Source organism: Aulostomus chinensis, chromosome 22, assembly GCF_037954235.1.
Source record: "Aulostomus chinensis isolate RoL2024-O1b breed Wild chromosome 22, RoL_Achi_v1.0, whole genome shotgun sequence".
In the NCBI taxonomy this organism is placed as follows: Eukaryota; Metazoa; Chordata; class Actinopteri; order Syngnathiformes; family Aulostomidae; genus Aulostomus; species Aulostomus chinensis.
In genome coordinates, this window is record NC_141341.1 from 11,272,279 (window position 1) to 11,297,425 (window position 25,147).

The window sequence follows — 25,147 nt, forward strand, 5'->3', positions numbered from 1 at the left end:
TTACATAAAATACATAGAGTTTTGTCCTGGGGGATTTCATAATGTCAGACTGAAAAATTTCACCAAAACTACAGTAAAAAATAACCAACTAAAATCACATCGTCACTCTTAGAACTAAAATAACTAATATTCTTTCACTTTTGTCACCCCCAAAACTGTTTTTTCCCCCCTGGGAGTCCCGCTGCCCCCTCCCGCAGACCCAGATGAAACTAATGCAGTGAAATGCAACAGACCCAGAAAGTGATACTTCCTCCAAACTGTGTATTTAGCCAACAAAGTACTCAAAAAAAATAGGCGTCTTGGGATTTTTTTTTTAACCACCACGTCTCTTATTTTGGAACTCCAGGATGTAGGAAGAGCCAGACACGTATTATTAAATTGAAGCTGCGGCCAGTTACACGTCCGAAAACATCCTTTTACTAACTGGAAAGTGCACTGTCTGGTATAATCTACATCCAAAGAGAAAAACAATCCATAACCTTTACAGTTCGGCACAACCCTGAATGAGCTCAGGTGAGTTTGTTCAACTGAAAGTGCCAGCCGGTCGCTACTAAGAACCAAACAATGAATTGAAAAGGTTTTATTAGCTCAGTGTTGGCGGAGTATCGAGCAAACGGCTGGACACTAACGGCATGGATTATACCTGACAGTGCACATTTGGATAGTTTGTAGTTGGTGCCGACGGTGCGCTGTCAGCTTCAAGGTGATCTATGAGTGGCTGGCTCTTTCTGCATTCTGAAGTTTTAAAGGAGGGACGGAATGTCTTTGTGAGCTCAAGACAACTATTTTGGAAGCACTTAAAAGGGCATAAAAGGCAAAAACTGGGTCAAGAAATGCGTTGAGTGGCAGGTGACAGACACTTGAGTAGAGGAATGAGCTGAGTTGAAAGTAGAGGCCCCAAGTATTGAGCCCACTCGCTGCGAGAACCCGTAGCATGATACTTGCTCACAATCCATCACTGCAGATTCATGTGTGAAAGTCTGAAATGTGCAAGCCGTTCCCATCACCACCAGTTGTCACTTCCAGCTTCACCTGCGGGCGGTTGAAGGTCAGATGAAAGGTGCTGAGGAGACCTGCCTGACCAGAATATCCGGCACATCTGTCAGCTGATTATTTTTGCAACTCCAGTCTTCATCTGCCTGAAACATTCAGAAGGACACGTAAGCACAGGCCTACAATGTGATGCAACATACCAGACCGTCAATCGCACATAGAGCAACAATGAGAACGTCTTGTACATGAAGATTAATCTGTTTATTATATTTATTCATCATGATATCAATATCATAATTAATTTCCATCATTAGGCACCTTATATGTAAATAGACAGGGAGTAGAGACTTGATCTGCATGCCTGCTGGTTACAAAAACACCCAGAACAGAATCAGAACATGCTTTCATCATGGCAGAAAATTAAAAACCAAACACAAATCAAAACCCAACCTGTGTTTGAGGTGCTGCGTACATGTATATTTCTACATGTTCAAACATAACTTATAGAAAATGTGCCGTCACTGCGTTAACTGCTCATCTGTTCGTGATGTATGTATGTGTCACTGTGTGTGCTCGTGTTTTATACACACAAAGCTTGTTTGTGCCAGCATGTGTGGAAGTTCCTGTGCAAGAAAATCATATGAGGTTCAGTTTGGCGTTCCTCCCTTGTGTGTGTGTGTGTGTTCAGGACGTGTGTGTGTGTGTATGTGTGTGTGTGTGTGTGTGTGTCAGCTAAACCTCTTGTTAGGTACTGTGTGAGGATGGGAGGAACCAATTTAGGTAGAAACATTGGCACAGTTACCAGATGAGCTGGTTAAACGTGGATATCAGAGCTTAATATACTGGAATGTTACACTCATACTAATAGCAATGAGGAAAAGTAGGCCTATATTCTCTCCCCCACCCCTGCGCTTCTAGGGACAACAATAAAGAATCAATCTTTTACTGCCTACACGAAGGGTTGTATTACAGTGATGCAGCCTGGGATACGGATCAGAAAAACACACTGCTTGTTTTTGTTATGAGAGCCAGCAAGCAGATTAAGGTCTTGAATTAATTTTTAGTTTCACAAAGACGTTGATATCAGAGACACTCTCAGAGAGAAAGAAAAAAAGAAATCTGCTTTTTTTCCCATCCAATTTTCTGCAACAAACACTGAATTCTTAGTAAATTCCTTCAAATTCAGGTCTTGATAAAGTCTGCATAGAACTTACGTATTTGAAAACAAAATAAATTTAAAAATCAACAGCAAAAGATTTTGCTACAAAAGCTTGCAGTTATCCTTTCCAGTCATGATTAAATACAGAAAAAAGTTACTTTCATCACAGAGACGACACTGAAATATGATGAAATTCAATGCAAGTGGATCGCAAACTGGAAGATATCAAGAAGTCAGCCTTTAATTCTTCTTGGGGAATTTTTCACAGAACTTGATTTTGTCAAGGCTCTTATTTGCTAATGGTTGTGCTTCTGACCACATCCGAGCAGCTTCACTTGAAGAAATATTTTTGGAAGGTGTCAGTATTTACTTTGTTACTAAGAGTTCCAGGAGAATATTCATACCATTTCCTTTAAGTCAAACCCCAGGAGCTGGTTAGCTCAGCTTAGCATAAAAAGAGGGGGGAAAAAAGTTAGCCTGCTTAAAGTTGAAAAGGTTACCAGCACCCTCAAAGTGCTTTAACCAACATAAAATCATGATTAGACAATCAATCATACACAATATGACGTGTAAATGCTTAAAGGTGCCAACAAGGGAATATTGTTACACTCAGACAGAGTGAAAAGCAACCCGTTTCCAGTATTGATGCTATGCTAACCTTTTGTTAGCATAAAGGGTCAGACTTAAGTGTTTTCTATCTCAAATCTTATCCAAACTGTTAAAGACGGTAAGTGAAAATGTTACAACTACACTTGTAGTGGGCTACTAAGAGGAAGGCATATTGAGTTTTTTTTTTAATATACATATCGTATACATATAGACATTTTCTACACATGATGATCAATATTAATTCAATATTTGTTGATTACGTTATCATCAGGAGCCCCAGCCATGGCTCATTTGCATAATGAAACCAGGTTTAACACTCATCAATTCACATTTCAGACTTTTCCAATCTGAAATCCAAGAGTGAAGAATTCTAAATGTAGAGATGTGAACGCATTTGACGCAAGTCCCCCACGGCTGTTCCCCATATTTCCTGTCTGCCTGCGACGTTTCCTTTGCACACGGTGGCAGTCACCTTAACCGCGTTACTCAAAAGTTTACCTCGCTACAAAACTACTTTGTGTCACCAGCTTTTATTTCACCTGCCCTCCCGACAATCCGCTGGACATCATTGTCATTCCACAGTCACGTCATTGGCCGTTTTATGCTGTGTGTACACAGCTTAACAGAAACTTCAAACCTCAAACCCCTTCCTCCAGCGGCCTTGACTGACATGGACACGGCATCTCCACCCGACCGTGAAATAGCCACTTGTATTTTAGCCAGAACAGCTCCATTCCTATGTGACTGTCAGCATGGCAGCCAACCCTCCCTTCATCCACACACACACGCACACACACACACACACACACACACACACACACACACACACACACACACACACACACACACACTTCTTGGGGCTATTGTAATCCTGGAGGATCGACTGTATGTCCTGAAGAACTGATCAATACTATTCAATCTGCTTGCAGGTTTTTGCTGCATTAAGCTACCGCTGCTATCCAAACAATGAATGGCTGGACACACAGGGACTCATGTACAAATGGAATCCCATTAAAGCGCAATGGCTCTCAGGGGCCGATGCCCCCCCCCCCCCACCTCTTCTCATTTTTCTTTTTTTCTCTTCCCCTTTCTAAATGCAGCAGCTATTTTATGCTCCTCAGATTGACAGCTTCCATCCATGAGAGGAAAGACAGACATGGATATGAGATTTCGATAAATATCACTCAGGCTGAAATCAGATGCTGATATTTAGAGGTCGTTACACTGGCTACAGGACTTCATAACACACACACACACACACACACACACACACACACACACACACACACACACACACTCGGAGGAGAAGATGGAAAAGTTTTGTGTGCGCGTGACAGACACGTGTGCTTTCAGGTGCAGTTAAAATACCGGGAATATCAACAGTGAGCGGCCATTATTCACATTGACAGCAGAGATTTGTCTCATCAGAGATAAATACGATACACCATATCCTCCTAATAGACTGACACACAACATTTCAGTGATGAGCTTTTTGCGCGCAGCTTGTCTCCTTTCTAGACTATTTTCAATATATCTCATCTAAAAATAGTTCCAAGGGGTGAGTTAGAAAGCCGACAAAGCAATAAAGAGTACAGAGCCGTACAGAGGAGGGTGGAGGGGTAGAGAGTGGGGGGGGGGGTGAAAAAGCCTCTTCTTTTGTTATCAGTGATGTCTTGTCTTCTTCCTCTCCTCTCCTTGTTAGCTGTAAAGAATTTCAAGTCACAAGCCCTTTTGCTTCATGTGCTCCTCTTTTTTTTCAGACCCCCCCCCCCCCCCCCCCCACACACACACACCCACACCCACACCTCATCCCCCATTTTGGGTTGCCAAATCAGTTTACCTACTAGCACAGTGCTTTTAGGGACACCAAGGGAATTTCCTTCTCTCAGTTCATCCCTTTTTTTCCCTCCTTCAGGTTCTGCTTCACCTCTTTCGGATTGCTTTTTACAACTTAACCGCATCTAATGTTTTGCCAGCTTCACTCTTCATTCCCTTACTTTGTTTTCAACTACGATCCGCATTAGTGAGAGGACAAAAAGTGAGGATGGATATCAGAACACTCTTTACAGGGTTGACGCACAGAAGTCCCAACACACGGACATGATTATGTATACTGTGTCACCCCCTTGAGGGTATTGGAATATCATTTGTGAAGGTATACGGACAAAAAAAACAAAGGAACTATGAACAGTCTTGAAGTTCCCACCACGGAAGAGTCCATAAGAAGGTGAGAGCCAGTCGCAGCGGTGCACCGGCGGGAGAAAATACACCTTCAAGTGCTACAATGACAGAGCGAACATGCCACAAACAGAACACGCTTGAGGGAAAAATCTGGAGATTATACGTAACGTTTGGGATCCTTTCGTTCCCAAAATATAAAATAATCGCCCGATCACAAGGCAGTAGTGAAAAATGATCTTAAAATGATTTTTGGAAACAGAGCCAAGCACAGCCAGTGTTGAATTCTGGGTAGAAGGGAGCTGGGAGGGCTTGGCTGTCGGCGAGGCTCTTGAGGAAGCGAAGTGTGGGAGTTCTAGCATGAGAGGTCTGGCTGCGTTTTTGCTTCAGAGGTCAGTAATAACATGGGATGGAAACTATTGATCAGATTCCAGAAGGATCGGAGGATTGTTGGAACTTGTGGGAATGTTTCAGGAGTGGCTGGGAAGAAGTTTGAATTTTGGAGGTGTTGACACAAAGAAGTGGTCCAGGAGGATGATTGAGGGATCACATACAGGAGGTCTGGATTGGCAAGGCGGTGGGTGTCCTTTGTGTGACTGGGTAGTTCTGCTCCATCAGGTTACGGCGAAGATGGAGTGCACTCCAGAGAGGCTGCAAGAAAACAAAATACAGATAAGATTGAAGTGAGACAAAGCTCTGTCATTGGAAAGAGACGGTTGGAAAGTTAGAAATGGCGAGAAAAGAAGAAAAACAAGATGAAAACAGAATTGTGGGGGGGGGGGAGAAAGCGAAATGATGATCACCATCACAGGAAGAGCGGGGAGGGAGTGCAAATGAAACAGAGGAGTGACGTAGATGAGAGAGGAAATTAAGAAGTTGAGATCAAACAGGAGGGAAAAAAAAGAGAGAAAGGGCCAAGATAACAAGCATGAGCACAGTGAGGCATAAAAATGGATCAGGGGGATGGAATTAGAAAACTGGAGGAGAGAGAGAGGGAAAGAGAGAGGGCGGGAGATAAGAGAAACAGGATAAAAGAGAGAAAGAGGGAGAGGAAGAATAAAAAAGATACAAGACATAATTATAAAATGGTCAGAGAAAATCAATGCAGCGGGCATCATTGTGGTTACAGGCACCGCACAGAGGGAGGTGCAGAGAGGCGGTGTCCGTCAAACACACCAGCACATGACCATGTCTCTCTCTCTCTCTCTCTCTCTCTCACACACACACACACACACACACACACGTATATTCACACACTGAAGTGTTTCGAATGTAAAGTGAAGACAAGGATGAGTCAGACAGATGAAACGGACAGTGACATTTAAAGCTCAGTCATGTGATGGCAAGGCCCACATAGACATACCCGCCGCAACAGCTTGTCTACTTGTGTGTGTGTGTGTGTGTGTGTGTGCGTGCGCACGCACGCTTGTGCAGAGGTCAGTGCAAGGAAACCGATTTGTGATTTTAGATTTCAGATTTTACTCTATTCAACTGCCAGAGCGTGGACCCAGGGCAGAGAGCCAGCACAGAGGAGGGAATTCATGATAACATTGTTGTGGGTCTGCAGAATAGCAAGAAAACCTCCACTTTCCACCGTTGAATAAAGAATTCAGCTCTTTTAGGCAAGTAATAGCAAACGCACCACAATGTAAAGTGCTTCTTGTGATGGAAAAGTCCTACTTCAGCGATTGAGACCTAAAAAAAAAAAAAAAAAAAAAAAACACTGGAAAAACCTGTAGCTCCCCCCCCCCCCCCCCCCCCCTCCAAATAACCTCCTAAAGCCTGAGGTGCTTTCATAACCGTGAAGGTCACAGGTTGAAAGCTTGCATGATTTTTTTGTTTGTTTGCAGAATGCATTTTTCCTGATTCAGAAACCCCCGGGACAAACCTTTACTACAGCGCTTTGGTACCAGATAGAAGAAGAAGAAGAAGAAGAAGAAGAAGAAGAAGAAGAAGAAAAAAAAAAAAAAAGAAAGAAAAAGTGAGGATTGTTGGCTTTTATTTAAAAATCCCTTGCCTTTGCCCTAATGGGCAGTATTTGTTGTAAATCAATCATTTACACATAAATAGGATGAGTTTATCATCAGCTAAATGGAAGTATAAGCAGTACAAATACTTGTTGTGGAGAAAACGGGCACCTGGGTTTTATTATTCTTTTCATTATTCGATGGGTTGTTATGCTTCATCAACATGTAGGCAGTGTTTTACTGTCCGAGTTAACTGTGGTTCTCAACTTGGACTCGGGCTCCGATCAAAGCGAGACGAGATATTTATCAAACGGAAATGAGAAAGTTCTGCTACAAATTGTCTTTGTCTTTATTTTTCTAATGTGTGTGTGTGTGTTGTTTTTTTTAAATGAAAATTCTGAGCATCTTCGGTTGAAATTACATCACCTGAGGTTTTCCCGCAACCCCGGAGAAGCCAGCTGTGCCATTTTTTCTGTACTTTAATTATGAGTAATGATAATAATTATAATAATATTAATTATAATAATAATGTATAATTTTTCAATCTGTTTTCTAATTGTGGTTATTGTTATTTCTGGCTTTGTGGTGCTGCAGATTACAAAGTTTACACAGTTTAGTTCAGTTAAATCGTGTTCATCGTGATGAAAATCCTCCGACTGGCCGCTCTCTGCTCTGGTGCCAAGCTGGTGCCTGAATTTGAGAAGGGACCAGATGCTACACTGTTGCGTGTCTTAACTTCCTAGCCGCTCAGTCTGTTCCGTGCAGCTTGATGTGGCTTCCGGTCTAATAGTTTTGGAGTGGGAGGAGAGCTGCTTCTGAAATGTGCTGCATCATACTGTATGTGCTGGAGTCAGAATAATTGTCCACATAGTTGCGATCAGTTACGGCGGCCGCAGAAACGCACTTGGACCTGCTGGGATCGAGCTTAAACGTCTGAAGTGACACGACAACTGGGAACCGCTGGTTTAGTTTTAAACAATTTCCCGTTTTTCCTCAAATTTTTAAATGAGAAACCGGTAAATATATAGACGTTAAGTGCACGTTATTGGGTCAGAAGCACCATAATGGTTGTAGAATGGAATGAAAAGAAGCATGTACTTCTGCTTCACAACTAAAGTACACACACACACACACACACATGCAATTTTCAACCACTTCAACCATGTAATAGTCATCACCATTATTGAGAAACATTGCGATACATGAAGCCGTTTGCCCCTGGAAAGCATGTAAACATCATCTCAGCCACGCACACACACACACACATACACACACACACACACACACACCTTTTTAACTGTATTAGTGCCAGGGCTTATCAGAGCACTGGGACCACACACCACAAAAGGCTGAAATTCATTACAGTCGTAGGAGGGCCTCGACAAGCTGTCAGCATGTTCGAAGGAGTCCTCAAATCCCCCTCCCCTCCCAGTCTTTGGAGAATGCAGAGGATACTTAAAGCTTGGCTTATCTGCTATCTTACACACACACAAGTCACTTTTGCGGTATTTACATACACTGACATTCATTTCTGGGAGACTTGAAGCTGATTTATACCTGTGGGTTGGGTCTACGCCAGGGGTGGCCAAACATTTTTCTTTGAAGGGCCCCAACTTGAACTAAAAAGAGGGCCGCCGGCCAGAAGCAAACACATTTGGGGGTTTTGAAATGCCTTTTGTATCACAGTCTTTTTTTTCTCTTACTGGACGAACTGCTGGGAAGACAGGAATCTTACTCTTGCCTCAAAAAAAAAAAAAAAATACAAACAAGAAATGGAAAACAATAAGACAAACCACAAACTGTGATTTTCACAATATTTAAAAGTATTTTTCATTTCAAGATTACTATTGATAATATTATCTAGTATTCATTTTATACGCGTGGCACGCAAAATCAAACCTGATATTAGGCCAAATATGGACCTCAAGCCCTATTTTGGGCAGCACTAATCTTCACACTATGTCCACTTCCAACAATGGAGTCTGAAACAAAACAGATCGCTTGTATTGCAAATAAAGGCTGAACTGAATACAAAACCAAGAAAAAAGAAGAGCTCAGACTAAAGGAGGAGGTGATGTTGAAATGAGCGAGTGTAAATGCACAGGAGGAGACACAATGTTTCAAAGCGGATGAGTCACAGCTGTTGCGGTATGACATGTGGTAATATTTCTCGTGAGGGGCACGTCAGCCTTCAGAGGACACTGAATGCACCGACATTCATTTCTTGTAGACTCTCTGTAACCTTAGTTTAACCTTAAAACCAAGACTACACTGCAGGTTTAATGCTTTACACTATCGGGACTTGCCTTCCTTTTTTGGGTCAAAGCTGGGGAAACAACAGCATGAGGACTACATATCGCACGCGCGCACACGCACACACACACGGATTTCTCCTTGTCGGCATCTTAATTTCAAGGATAGTTTGCTCTGTCACACGCCGACTCAATCGGCTACATTTACACATACAAACATGAAATACTCTGATGTGAATCTTAATTTCATGGGTAGTTTACATTCACACAGTTACAATCACACACACACACACACACACACACACACACACACACATTACTCCGAGGTAATGGTGAATAGAGAGCAGGCCCAGAGGTGGGGTTCAATGACACTCTATATTCCCAATTTATGTTGACATCACTGTGTTTTCTCTTGGTTGCCGCTGCACATGCAAACTCACACAAACCTGCATGTTCTGCATTTTAATACAATTTTCTGCCATAGACGCATTCACGTGAGACCTTTTTTTTGGGGGGGGGTGGTTAATTTTTCGCCATAAAACCATGCGAAAACAGTCAAATCAAATATTTTCACAGAAACACATTTTCCCAAATGAAGGTTAAACAGCAGCGTAAATAAAAGGGGGACGATCATCCTCGTGCTTTTTTTCTTTCTCTTTCCCTCTTCAAGGACAGAAATAAAAAAGGCTAAATTACTCTGGAACTTCTTTTCTCTTACATAATTACTATAATCTGCCAAGCGTAAATTAAACAGACCGGTCTGTAAATGCTTCCCTGACATGAGTGTCGTGTGTGCATATGTGCTTCACTATGTGAATTACATTTGCAGCATGTTTTTGTGGTGTGTAATTGCATGGGTGTGAGAATGAGCAGCACAGAACGCTGGGTTTTTGCCTCCCGTTATTAAACTAACTAATTACAGGTCCTGCACATCACTTTTACATCCCAAACAAAGGGAAGAGTCAGTCTATTATTAATGTTCTGTTCCGTGGTGTATTCTCACACGGTTTCAGTCTCATCAAACACACACAAATTATGCTTCTTTAGCCTGTAATAGCTCAGTCTCCAGTGCCACATGTACGAATGATGAATATGATTTGCGAGTAATCACAGATGCGCAGCTTTCCAGAGATCTTCCAAGCGATGCTTCACTCCTTTTTTTTCTCCTCTCTTTCCTCTCTGTCGTGCGCGCTTGCATTCGGAATCTTTCCCGCGTGTTTAAAAAAAGAAGAAGATATAGCTGCTCTGATTCTGTCCATCCAGCTTTGAAAAATCAGCTGGATGGGCCGGATCAAGGCTTTAATGTGTGGCGTTTCCTTCTCGGTTTTCCTCGGCCTGTACGGCTATTAAGACGTGGTCCTCCCTGATTAAAAACACATCAGTGCGTCGCGCTGTTGAACTGGTTACATGTTCCTTCCATTACAATCAAAATGGCCACTGTGCTTTACTTCAAATGGGTCGCACATAACACACATCCTGTCTCTGTAATGATCACAATCTGACTAAATGTGTATCAGTGTGTGGCTAAAAATAATCCAACAAGTAGGGCAGCAGTCCTGTATAGACAGAACATATCATAGGCTCCAACCGAGGGCTTAGATAATCCTGATTGGTTATCAAATTAGGATGCGAGTTCTTCAGGTAACCATGGCGATGTAAAAAAAAAAAAAGAGTAAATATCTAAATATCAGTAAATTAAAAAACAAGTTCTGCGGATTATTGTGACTAAATGTAACATTGCTGCCATGTTCCTTTGGATTGAGCACCAAACAATCAATCAATCATATCAATACCTGAAATTGTAGCTTTGTAACAGCCAGAGACGCTAACTTGCTAATGGCAAGCAACTTTTACCAGTAAACACATGCTTGTTTTTTTCACTTAATATCCATTGTTGTATTTCAAATCAGAAGTTTCCTTCATTTTCATAGCTTGAATAGCAAATTAGGAGTTTTAGTCTGCTTTGTTGTTAATACAAACATCAAACAGGAAGAGAGAGACAGAGAGAGAGGGAGAAAGAGAGAACAGAAACAGAGGAGTGAGCGGGAAATCATTTGCATTTATGAGCTGGAATGTTCCCTTGAATAGCACATAGTTTTCATTTGAATGATGTTTTAAAAACAATGCTCCAAGTGTTTGAACAGCGCAACCTTTAGAAGTTCGGATTTGTCACTTAGTACAAGACAAGTATGAGAGAGGCTTTAATATCATCTCTGATGGAAATATTTCATGTTAGCAAATTCAAAACTAGACAAATAAGTCATAAACCGCTCCTGTTAGTATAGTGAGAGCTGAGGCAGGTGACTAACGACTAACACCCAGAGGTGAACAGTAACAGCAGCGTGTACCTCAGCGCCACAGGGTGATTTGTAGTGGCGTCACTGAGTTTATTACATAAAATTACCGTGAAAATTTCCCCGATAAATCCTTTCCACATCTCCGCCCACGCCGCTTTCCCAACCTTCAACTTTGACTTACATTGTTTATGTCATTTATCGCCATCTTTAGATGTATTTTCTGTACACCTTCAAATACATGGGAAAAGATCAGTTGACTCCCAGGTGGCAAAAGTGTCTTCTACTATTATAAGGTAAGATAAGATGTAGATGCCACTTCAACAGCATGACGATCAGCGAATCGAACGCCACCGACGCATAAAGTACGCCGTCACCGCAGCGACCGCAACAGCAATGTGTTCATACATTAACAAATAAATAACAAACCCCAGAAATGTGCAGGAGGAAGACCAACATGAGGAAGTAGCGACAACATTTAATGTATTTTTAACACAATATTTGCATTGAAAACACTTGAAAGCCCCGGGTTTATTAAGCTAGCGCAGCTGACGTGCCATCAGGCTCCTTCTCCACCTCAAACCTTGTTCTGTTTCCCCAAAATGCTGTGGTTATAAGCCTGCTGACAAGAATTTATTCACTTTGAGAAAAAGGGGCATCTGTGACAGCTCCATATTATGCACGAGGCTTGAGCTACTACACGGAGCACATGATGGGTTCTGTCTCACTGAAATTCAATTCCAAGGTACGCTCACTTTTTTTCTGACAAGTTAGAAAGGCTACGCTTCATGTATGCACACATGAAAATAAAATAAACACAATATTCATACTCTGCAATGTAGAGTTTTCAGGCTCTGTAGTTCTCAGATTAGGTTTAGCAGACCTCGTCTTTGCTGCATGCGTTCAAAATAGGTCATCATATTCTGCAACTGCTTCTTTCCCTGCCCTGATTTCAACAACATAAACAACTGATGAGAGGTTTTCCCCTCTCCCTCGCTCCATCTCTCCGAAGCCGAGCTGCTCCTAAGTCTAACCCGGTGTGGTTAAGTAAATAACTCTATTTTATGCAGAGCAACAGGAATGGTAGTTCTCATCGTGCTTGTATTTTGGTATTTTAACTTGTGTCAAGTTGGATTTGTTTGATACCGTGACTTTATGGTGTCACCTGCCAATGCATTTGAACAGACACACACACACACACACACACACACACTTACAATCAGACACAGACACACACAAGTGCCGTGCTTGTGCTTGCTTTAGTTGCTCAGCAGGCGACTGACACACTCAGCTCGGTAGCGTTTCTTTACGGTGCGGCACCGTCATGCAGGATAGCTCTCTTGGCACACAACAGTCATGGCCTTCGGGGGTTAAAGCAGAAAAAAGAAAAAAGAAAAAAGTGGAACAGTAAAAAATCAGCCTTTTATTTTAGAGCATGTATATGTGTGTGTGCGCATCTAGATGGATGAAAAAAATTGCTTATACGTATGAAATCGAGTCTGTCTTCAGGCGATTGTCTCGTCTCACTGTGATGTCATGACTGCTGTGGTTTACTCAAGGCTTTGGCATCATCTTGACTGAGGGCTGGTTTAAAGAATTGAAAGCTTCGTCACGCTGAATCAAAAGGAGTCGCTACAACACTGCATCCAGGCTGCGTGCGCTGAATAAAACAACTTTGCCTGTTATCTGCAAATTTATAGTAGTCGAAAAGTTAAAAGCATTTTTTTGAAATCATTTTATTTTCTTGTTGAGTTAGATGAGGAGATAAATACAACACTTTCTGGAGTCTCAGCTGGTTGCCTGGCAACCTCACTGTGAATGAAGCACTCCAGAATCACAGCCACCAGCCAAGAAATAGTCTACATAAGATTTTGGTGTTTTTTTGGTAAGAATATATCATTATTGAGTTTATAAGATGTGCTTCATACTTTTGTGCTGAGCCTGGCTGACCGGTTTAATTCTTTTAGGTGACTGCCGGGTTTGCCCAGGTTCAAGTCACTATTTGCAGGTCAGGCTCAGACGTGTCAGCTCGGTTAGCTGACCCTGCATGATGCTTTTGAGCTCTTTCAGTAAACATTAAGAGTAAAATACATGATTGCTTGTAAAGCTATGACTGTTTTGTGCCATGTTTGGTTAAATTTACTGACAAACACTTGAACACAACACAGGTTATTTGTGACAGGCGGTAAATATTCACACAGCTCCTCAAAGGATGGAGTGGTAAAACAAAATTGGTCATTTGGGAAATTTATCTCTCTACTGAAAACCGTGTAGGGAAATCAACAACAGGCTCACTCCGATTTAGTCGTCAATGCAGGAGTTAGAAATATGAAATCTAGCTCGGGATTCATGAGATTCGGCAGCGAGAAAGCAAGAATTCAGCTACATGTGTGGATATATTCAACACGAGTTCATTAAGATGATGTCTTGACAACCACTGGAGGGCAACTGTAACTGGTTGCTGTCGTAGGCACCTTCTATCTCATACACGTGGCTGATATATGTCATGGTGGCCCCCTCCTTAATTATGTGATGGCATTCAAATGGAGTGATAAAATTCACACGTGTGTTCCGGAACCGAAACGGAGAAAACCGCTTCACTAAACGTGATGTCAAATTTTAACCCGTATTTCTGGATCGGGATCATTTTTGAGTGTGTGTGGTGCGGATACGCTCAGACAGGGTACCTCCCAGAGGATCGAGACACAGTCCTGAGCTTGGGTACAGTGTTATTAAACTTGTAAAACCTCAGCCCGTGCAGGTGATTAACGACGCACCATTATGCACTATTAAAGAGGGTCCCCTCCAATAGCAAAACAACACTCCTAAAGAAGTTCAACTTCTTAAGGGAAAAGCTTTCCCCGGGCTTGAAATCATCCTCCCACAGGGACGGGAAGATAAAAAATTCAAGCCTTTACATTATACATCGGCTAAGAATGATTTGTTTGGATGTTGCAGAATGACCCACAGTGGCCTAATATCCTCTGACTGATGCTTCTTTGCATGCCGCTTGCATGTTTCCCCTCCCCGTCTTGTTCAAAGGTCTGTTATTGTTTATTACAATAGAACTGAGAGGAGTCCCCATGGAGGGTTCTGTGATAAGCAAAATACTCCGACACCGAGAGGAAGCTTTTACCAATGCGAGAGGCAGGGGAGAAGAGGAGAAGAGAGGAACGGGAAATAGATAAAGCGAGAAAAGATAAAGATGCCGGGACAGGGTGGGGATGCGGGAGGGGGAATAAGTGTAAGAAAGAGAGAGGGGGGAGAGAGAGAGAGAGAGAGAGAGAGAGAGAGAGAGACTGAGGCGGACGGGAGGCGAAGATAACGTATTCCCTGATGTGGCTTCTGTGTGTTGGCTCTTTGCAGCTCCTGCTCTAAGGATTACTGCATTTACACTTCAGCTTAAAAATAGCCCCCGTGATAATTTATTTAGCTGGAGCACGCCATCCTGCATTGTGTTCCCAGAGAATAGTTTCTTTTCTGTCTGAGTCGCTCTCGCTAGCTCTCTCTCTCTTCCCTTAGCAGTGATATTCTCTATCTCTTGCTCTTAATCTCCAACCCCATAAGAAACTCACCTTCCCTCTATAAATAAACATGGCTGTGTTTACCTGCACAAACCTGCTGTCATAATCTTATTTGCATTACTAGTCTGGTTACATGAACCTTCGCTATCTTTTGACTTGGAGCAGTGAACGGATCAGCTGTCAAAAGGCAAACAGGCTGCGTTACGACATGTTTACCAGTGCTGACAGCGTGTGGGTGCTCATTTTGTAAATTGGACTTGTTCTCCTGCTCACTTGTCTGAATGCAGGTACGCATTTTAACTGTCTGACTCACTCCCTGGCATGACCATAATCTCACTAAGCATATAAATACATCTCTTTAAAATAGAGGACTTGTCAACGAAGAAAACGTTCAGACTATCAAAGATCTGAAACGAACCAGTTCATTATCATGATTTAATCACTTGACACTTCAATCGCCACGCAACATAAGGGTAAATCTCACCCCCCAACATGTTAAAGAAATGCTGGCGACAGGCTCCAGTTCTCAGGCGGTTTAGCCGTCTTGCTAACTAGGCTGCTTGTCTGCATGACGTAGGCTATAGCTGTGCAAACCTCTGCAGTAGCATACCAATAAATAAATATCAGTAATTGAAAATATCCCAAAAAGGGTCCATAAAAAAAACCCCATATATGTCATCAGAAATGTGGCTTGGCTGCATATGCCCCTTTGTCTCATTCCCAGCCAGAGGTTACGCAGGTAAAAAACACGTTAGTGCGCATTAATATTTGTAGGTATGACGAAAGACATCAAATCCAACAATCTACATCCTTAGATTGATTTGCAGCACAAAATATATTGTCAAATTGAAAAGAATATTCAAACTAGTATATATATATATATATATATATATATATATATATATATATATATATATATATATATATATATATATTTCCTTGGTAATCTTCCATGTAACTATAAAACAATGGACAAATTAGCATTATCACAACACATGCGTTGCTATTACAAGCTTGTAAGCCAATGATATAAAGCTCAAGGGAGGAAGGAAGTCTATTACAACTGTGATATCCGTTTTGCCCTTGGGATGCGGCTGCTGAGTGTACTCTGAGCGTACTTGAAGGGAACGATTCCCCTCAAGACGCTCAGCTGGCCTATCAAGACTCGGGCATGTTCAGTCAATAGCACTTAAACATAAGATATGAGAGGCCTTCAAAGAGCAGTGACAAAAAGGCTTGGGTGCTATATTGGAACAGGAAAAGTGCTTCAGTAGCTGAGGTTAAAGGGGATCATCAGTCTTGGTGGCACGGCGAATCTAATTTTCTGCAGAAATGTGATGACTCGACAACGGGAGGACAGCAGTGATGTAGATGGTGCGAGCAGGGAAGTGGGGTAAAGTTAGGAATAGCAATGTATTTTACTCAGCCTTTTCACTTTTGTGTCTGTCTCTCGTTCTTACTTTCTGTGTCTGTCATCAACCCTGCCAGCTGTCTGTAAATAATGATGACCTCGCATGACACGGCAATTAAGAAACGCAGAAAAAACGGTTATTAAAGAGTGGTAAAGATATTCTATAAATTTCGACTGAGCTCCTATTCTGACAGATGCATTTCCTAGGTTGCGTGGTGGGACGTATCTTTATTAGCTTGTACGTGATTTGTAAGCATCCTAAAACATCATTCTAACTGTAAACACACTGATCCAATGTTCCTTGGACTTGGGACATTTGGTTGCTACTACAGGCCCATGAATGCCATTTCTGCATGAGTAGATGTTGAATGTTCGAGTAGCTTGGCTGTTAATTAACGGGATAATCCACATCAAGCCCAATCACGTTTACGTCCAAAATTCCAGTTTGTTGGATGAGTGTGATCACTTCGTACCATGCACAGGTAGGGTGGGTCAGAGCCCAGCACGGTGGCACAATGCCTCAACAGTAACATGTGAACTCATGCATATGGAATGCACAAAAGAAAACTGACCGGATATCTAACAAAAGATGTTGCAGGATTATGAGGGTGTGAGAAAATTTCTGCCTGTCCTTTGCCCCCTCGACGTTTGCTAAACCTAAAGAAGAACCGACATCTGGGGGTGCAAACGTATCGCTCTTCTGTGATGCAGGAACGGATAATCACTGCTGTCCCGTTCTGCTCCTGTGACTCGTGCAAATCCTGACCTGCCGGATTCTTGCCAAAATGTCAGGCTCTTGTGTAATGACAAAAGTGCGCTCTGGCCTCAGCAGGCAGGAAGGGGTGATGGGGTAGCAGTGCTGTTTCAGCATGGTGCAAGGCAACTGAGCCAAATGTGAGCGCGCTCTGAAGGAAACTGCGCCTTCAAACCATCTTTTTATGCGTACAAACCATCACGTTTGAGGGGTTGCTGTCACTTTTATTAGCTCTCAGTCGTTTCCTTACGATAATTCCACACATAACATTTTCTTTGTGTTATGCCTTTCATTTGATCTAAATCATGCTTCCGCTCTGTTCCCTTAGGCTCCATAGCCACTGATGGCATTACCTTCTTACACACAGAGAGAAGCTGTTTTCAGCCTGCGGATGATGTTACCATTGCTGCGCTATTAAACATATATGCTTTTCTCAATCTCACCTGTGTAAAATATAAATTAAAGCATGGAGAGATGCTGAGTATACTAAGTAGATAAATTAAGGCGTAAGTGCAATAAAGACTTCCTCTCAGTGGCAAAACCAATCACCATGAAAAGAGAATTTCCTTTTCCTTCCCTTCTCCTGCTGAAAACTTTTTTTTTTATTTTTGGAAATGCTTTAATTTCTCTTGAGTGGCTCTGGGATTTCAAGCTTGAACTAATTTGCTTGTCTGGTAATTAAATAAGAAATGAATTAGACAATTAGTTCTGCCCGTGCATGCAAGCTAGTAGTTCTTATTAAAGAGTTAGTGAACACACAACTTTGAGTATTTGTGTGGGCAAATGTAAATAGCGTGTGTTTGTTCTTTGGATGTTATGAGGACGATTCCTTTTGCTGAAATTGTTTTGGGAGATTTTTTTTTTCTTAAATCTTTTCTTTTTTTTTCGAAGCCCGAGAAAAAGAAAAAAAATGTAGATCTCTTAAAGGAACACATAAATGGGGAATAATGCAGAGACGGACTAATAGAGCGTTGCTAATAAATGAGCTAGCGTGATAGATTGTGAGCCCCTAAAGGAATATTTAAAGCTGAAGTGCACCACACAGTAAATTCATAAAGATGCACTTCCTACATGCTGCTGGTTAAAGACTATTTGCAGTACGAGCAGCTGACACAGACACACAAAGAAAGAAAGCAACTTAGTGTGCTGTTATGAAGAGGAGAAAATTCTGAAATTTCTGAATAGGTTGAAACTGACTGGATGAAAAGAGCATCCGCACACTGAAATCTCTATGAGAATCTTATTTTATTTGTAAACTCTGTATGAATCCTTCTACCGAGGTGAAGGTGTATGCGGATGCTCTTTTCGTTCAGTCAGACTCTTAAGCTCCAGCAGCTGAGCTAAAACTGGGTGAGTGATGTAAACACTTAAAGACCCATTCTTAACCTGGATAAAGCTACTGTCTGTAGCATTCCGCGCTTTCTGCGAGCTGAGTTTGGTGCCAAAGCAAATCTGCTGTCCCTAAAACCTCCTGGTCGGAATTTGCTTTGTTGACTGTAAAGATTTCCCAGATTGCATTTGAACAACTTCTTGCTTGTTATTTAAAATCAACGGTGGTGATTATGCAGTAAGAGTAATTGGCACTTCAAAATAAAGTAAAATGTGTTATTTTGCAGAGCACTGCATTGAGCATCGATTAAACGGGTGTGTTTTGTGTGTCTGTTTGGAGGACATCTAAAAAAAAAAAAAAAAAAGATTTTATTATGAAATTTATGACGAGGAACAAGTGATGGAGTGGAGGTGATGTGGGTCGAACTATAGATCCTGGATCCTTAAGAAGGTTCAAGGCCATTGGAATAATACGTGGAAAGGCTAAGAAAATTGAACCGGTAAGTTCACATCTATTGTGTTCTGGCTCGTGATCTGGAAGATCTATTTTTGCTGGTTGGGAGGAACATTGCTGAACTGATTTTCAATGGCATCGTGCTCGTATCCTGTAGCTGTTGCCTCCTTTGAGGAGGTATGTGCTCTCCGAGTCTTTTCTAGTTCACTTATCTAATTCTTCACTTTTTTCCCTCCAATATAAAACATTTTCATACTTCAACCCAACTCTAAATACTCAGCCCAGAGTGTCATATTTTATGATATCTATTTTTCCTTGATAGGAATTTGAAGTTATAATTACACCACGTGCCCCTCAAGTGACAGACCTGTGTGAGCCTGTGTAATTACCCTAATAATGAAGTCGAAATGGAAAAATATGGCCTTTATTCAGCCGTTTTTATCCTCTTTGCTTCATTTCTGTGATATCTGCCCTTAAAAACCCTTTATTTGAGTCTCCAGCTAGCTTTCATATGGTGAGCGGCCGTGTACAGTCTTCATGTGCTGCCATTGAGGATATTCCTACTGGTCTCTCACATCCTCGCAGCTTTAAAGTAAATCACCTGAAGTAATTGTGGATTCTGTGCACGCTGTACGCTCACGCTGACTCTGTTGCATTAAACGTGTATTTACCAGCTGGGGGTCTGAATACATGACGAGGTTTCTGCGTTCCCAGCGGGACGGTACCTGCCACTGTTACACCACATCGCCCTTGAGCTACACACCTTCACCTTAAAACAGTTGAGTTACACATCGCGCCCAGCCAGCTGTGTGTAAATGCATAAAACGTTAGTGTCAGGGTGTGGAGGTCCCGCTGGATACAGAGGGGCATCTGTATGCAATGGAGGAGCCATACGATGAATACTAATAATTGCATATGCTTCCTCGGGGGATAGCTACTATACATTCATTAGCCATCAATAGTGCTGGAACAGAACACTGTGGCCCAGCATGCCCCCCAGTAAGAGCACTGTGTGTCCAGATTAGATGCACTTTAGACGGTGTTTGGCAATTGCGCACTAACGGTGTGACAGGAAGGTTTCTGGGGTGTGTATTTGCGCTCATCTCCAGATAACACACTCTCCAGGGCCTACCTGTAGGTTTATAATACGTCTGGGTCAACAGACATTGGAAACACAGAGGGAGGTTAATGTGAAACAGAGCATCTACTTCACTGCTGGCAAGCATTAGTGTTTGCCAGATGCATTAGACACAGAGACGGTGAACAACGCCAGCTGAAAGAAATGAAACGCATCCATTTGGAGATTGTTTATGGACATGTGATACACTTGAGGTGTTTAGGATCAGCCTGTCCAGCTTACCGGAGGAAAGCTGCAGGTGTAAGATTTTATGAGGTGACTGGTTCTGGCTTTATTGTCCGACCCTGCCCCTTCCTGTGAGCTGCAAAAGTTCCCCCCTGCTACCTGAAAACAACAACCCGCGAGTCTCTGAAGTGCTGCGTCGTAGGCAACTTCCAGTTTTCTTCAAGACGTTTCACCTCTAATCCAATAGGCTTTTTTTTCCAGCTCAGTTCCAGCACCTACTGGTTACCACCTGACCTGGACGGCTGAGAATACTCCCCAACAGAAACCTGTGATCTAGAAAGCTGGTAGCAACACTGAAATAGGCAATATATATATATATATATATATATATATATATATATATATATATATATATATATATATACACACACACACACACACACACACATACACACAGTATACACATACACACGTTTCCTGATTAGAACGCGCTTCACCCCGGACACTACGATCATGACTGACCTCCCGAAATACTAATACAGCAGGCCAGTTTCTGTCTTCAAATTTCACTATTTCTTCATTTTCCATTCGACCATAAAGACCCTTTTCATGGGGCTAATGACTGGAATGCATCAGCTCAATAACTCTATTCTAACAGCTCATATTATTTCCTGAAGCTGTATTGCCACATGATCAATATTGTGAATTAAGTTTTGTGATGAGTAGCATCAGGAACAGAACATGTACACATCCTGAAATGACAGATGCTCTAGAAAAACACACTTGACCTTTTAAAAGCTGAGCCATTTGCTTTTAAATGTTGGAAAGCTGCAGAAGTTGTCCTCTGAAGACAAATCAGGACCGTAGTAGAACTGATTACTGTCGTGAGCCCAGTGTGGACTGAAGTGGCCCTGAATTATTCCTCTTGCGTTCGCAACGGAGAGTGTGATAGATATATTAATCTGTCCTACAAGCAACAAGTAGACTTTTTTATGCAAATATATCACTGCAGCAGAGTTGTGTGGTGCAGTCGGCACGGTGTAGGAGTAAAATCTGCTTATGCCCAAGTACTTGAATGCAGTGTGTGGCAACTGTTTTCGTTTTAAGACTGGTCTCTTTGGGAAGAAAAGTGAAGACAGGGAACATTTGCACAAATGATGAATAATCGTCAAAGCCTCTTCGCGAATGCCCTGCAAATAAACCTGTCACCTGTTTTCACCGCCTACTTGACACTGAGTAATCACACCGTTACAGACATCTGCCATCTTACTGGATGGCGGCGTTGCCTCCTACATTCAACCCAGCCAATTGATGCCACAGGAAGCACGGGAGGATTCGGGCTTGACCTGCCTAACGCCACAGGAAACCCGGGATCCAGCAAAAACAATTGAGAAAATGATGTAATGTGCATCCGAACAAATCCCAGCCTTCTTTATGTCACCAAGGTAACAGACAAGGAACTATTTTTCCTCATTTTTTGCTGTAGATGTTATCGTAGTAAAATCGGGTACCACCTGCTGTGGCCTCAAATACTGCACCAACTGTTCGCTAAGTAGAGAGAAGAGTGAAATAATGAGGAAACTCTGGTGAGACAACAACATCATGACAAAGAAAGTGTGCAAAGTACAGCGATACAATCGAGGGAGGACTTAGAGACATTGGGAGGGTGGAGGGTTGATGCGGAGTGGATGTATACACAGGATTACAATAACGGAGCTATTAGCATTTGAAAATGAAACGGCATAATACATATGATAGTTGTAGAAGGAAGAAACTCTTAATATCACTCTCAACACCGAAGAACGAGAATCAAAGCACGTGTTTCAGCATCTTATGCTTCTTGCAGCAAACCCCACCCAAGTACATACTTAACTCTAAACACTGAATAATTTACACATGCTATTTGACCCAGGTATGCTGGTTGCTAGCCAGTAGCTCTAATGAAGGGCTATTACACATCCCTCTGTTAACAACCCTGACTTTATCTGATTCTCTAGCTGTGAGGGCGGGTGTGCAGAAAGGTAGGTACCGGCAGAAATGACAGTCACATTTCTCACGAGAAATGCGACTCGCCGTCACACAGAATACTGATACTAGTACTTGCGATACAAAATTGATACACTTGCAGCAATTATCATTATTTTTATTGCAGCAGGTCATGTCATGAACAGATTCCACTGCCATTTTGTTTTATCATCTGCTAATTGTACTTGTGTAAGAAGCTCTAATGGCTGCACATTTATCTCAGTTGTGAATTTTTCGACTTCATTCCCACGTTTCTGTTTGATATTTCTGTTTCAGCTCCAAAGATACCAAGATGTATCATAGATGAGCTGTCTTGCAATACATCAGTTCTTTCAGAATGGCTTTATGGTGATACTATCACGGAGGTTAACACAAGAGTTGTCATTTACATGAGGCCATATATCTGGAATAAACCAAAATCCAATATTTACTCTTCTTTTGGGTCCTTGCTGCCTCCTGAGGGAAATACCAGGCTCTTTAGCGGCCATGAGCTCCACTAGAAAGCTGCTGACTCAGCTTGTTTGTTGTTTGGTGTCGAAATGAAGGTGCAGGGGATGCGAATAAACCAAAACAGTGCAACTGCACTAAAGGTGGTGAAACTGAGGAAAGCTCTTGATAATAACCTTTGCGAAAGGAGGTTTCATAGTTGTTTGTTGGGAGTTTTTTGTGTTAGCAGGGTTACGCAAAAACTACTGAGCAGATTTTTATTTTAATTGGTGGAACGGGGGCCAAGGAAAGAGCTTTCAATCTGTCCACAGGTCGAACATTTGGAGATAGTGAATTTTTTTTTTGCTTCAATGTTATGAAGAGAGAGAGAGAGAGAGAGAGAGAGAGCTTTTGTGTAGTATTTTATAGTTTGGTGAGCAAGAGTCTGTGAGGGTATAAATATTTTAATTGTTTTCATTTGGAGGTTGCATTTTTGTACTTGGCTACAAACACCAGCAGTGCTTTTAATTGTCCTGTTTTATTTGTGTGTATTTTTCTTAGGGGGGGGGGGGGGGGTCTTAGACTTTGGATGATAAGCTGCGCCACTCTTCTACTACTCTTCAACTTTCGAAGACGTCCTGTATCATCAGCTGAAAGAAAAACAAAAAATTACAACCGGCAAATCCACCTTCTCAAATGCCCTCAAATGCTCCCAGCTGGGTGCTTTTCACAAGAGCACCTGGTGTTTTTAACTGTGAAAAAAAACAATTTGCCTTGGTTGCCACAAGGCCCTTATGGTGTGAGGATGAGAGTGCTACATTCATCAGTTAGATACCTGAGGCAGCTACGGCCAACTGACCAGGTCTCATTTGTAATTCGGAGGGAGAGATGTTGACATATCTCGGTATAACTAGAACCTCCATGCATACACATTAAGCTGACCATTTGCATGCCAGTTTGTTTGTTCGTGTTAATATGCAAATGTAAACATGAATGTACGTGTGTGTGTGTGTGTGTGTGTGTGTGTGTCTCACTGGGGAGTGTATTAAAGGCTGCGAGCTAACAATATATGCCTGAATGCCTCTTTAAATGACTCATCTGTCTCACTGAGAGAGCAAAAGGCACTTAAGCAAAAATCCACTTGACCTGCTCTGGAGGCAGACACAAGCAAAGACAACTGAGTGCTAAACCCACCACCATTAAACAAAAGAGTTCTTTCTTCATTACTGGTGGAGGAGAAAATGAGTTTGTCTTCATGGATCACTGGTTGAAAGGCAAAGCGCCCCGCACCTCCCTCTTGACAATCGAATAGCCAGTATAGCGCCAGGAATCACACCGAACAACACCGTTCCTACACAGCGCAGGGCCAGCACAGCGCCGCGAGCTAACAGTGATTCACGCTAGTCAGTTAGAGGGAGTTGATGGACAAATAAGAAGCACAACTCTCGCCTCTTTATCTCCATGTTTGGGTTAAGGCTGCGCTCATGTGATTGATGGCTGAATGCAGGTCTTAATTTGTAGGAGGTGAAAAGAGAGGAGTTACAATGCCTGACAAAAGAGAAACAAAGGACGAGGGGAGATATAGATAGAAGAGGAGGGGGAAAATGGGATGTGACGATCCATTGTTCATCTTCGGCAGAGATGTGTTGCCATATATGTAGTTTGTGGAGTTCTTCCATTGTAAAGTTACTCATTTTTTACCATTTCCTTTCAAGAGCGGCTGACATTTATATTGTTACGGTGTAAAATGTTAAAGCTGACTCAATTGTGCAGAGGCTTCATTCATCGCCATGGAAATCAATGCCAAAAATCAGCATACAAATGCTGTATTGTATTGTTCATGAGTCTGTCTGGGCTGATAAACATTGTGTCTCTACTTTAAGGAACGTGCGTTCAATAATGCAGAACAGAATCAGACCAGAACAAAACTAGAAAAAGAAGGAGAACAGAACAGTTTGCATGTGTGGGAGTCGGTCCGGAGGCATTTTTAGAACATTTCACGACAACAGATGAAACAAGTGTCACCGATTGAGACGACTAGTTTGTGCTTATGTCGTCAGCTGCCATCGTCCCCTTCAATCTGCCTCTTCAGTCCCGTCTTACACAACCTCAAATTCTGCAGTTCTTATTTTGCTCGTTACTGAACTCTTTGTTGCTACTGCAGTATTTAGTATTTAGAGTCTTTTTTTTAACCCCAAAGGAGGAACTCATTTGACCCTTCCTGAGGGTGGGATTAGTTAGGTGTTGGGTCCCTGCTCAAGGTCTCTTCAGCCATGGATGTTTGCCATGGCTACCTCCTCTGACTACAACTGTTCGTATGCATCATCTTTATCACTTTCTATTATCATAGAAATACATTGTGTAACTTTTGTTCTGCCTATTTTGTTTCAGTTTCGCTGAAACCAAAACCGGTGGAGGCAGATAACCGCCCACCTAGTTTTCTTACTGCGAAAAGGGAGTTTGTCCTCA

At 42.1% G+C, this 25,147-nt stretch overlaps 1 protein-coding gene across 3 annotated transcripts in view; it reads right to left on the minus strand.

Annotated features, from left to right (window-relative positions):
• Positions 1-208: 208 nt before the first annotated feature.
• samd12 (sterile alpha motif domain containing 12) overlaps positions 209-25,147 on the minus strand; it is a 95,667-nt gene continuing 70,728 nt past the window's right edge. The window contains exon 6 of one of the 3 annotated variants that reach the window (XM_086192733.1): positions 209-5,590. In XM_086192733.1, the coding sequence (XP_086048859.1) occupies positions 5,486-5,590 (105 nt within the window). In that variant the 3' untranslated portion in view covers positions 209-5,485. The remainder of the gene's footprint in view (positions 5,591-25,147) is intronic. The other 2 variants (XM_086192736.1, XM_086192735.1) reach the window with 2 other exon arrangements.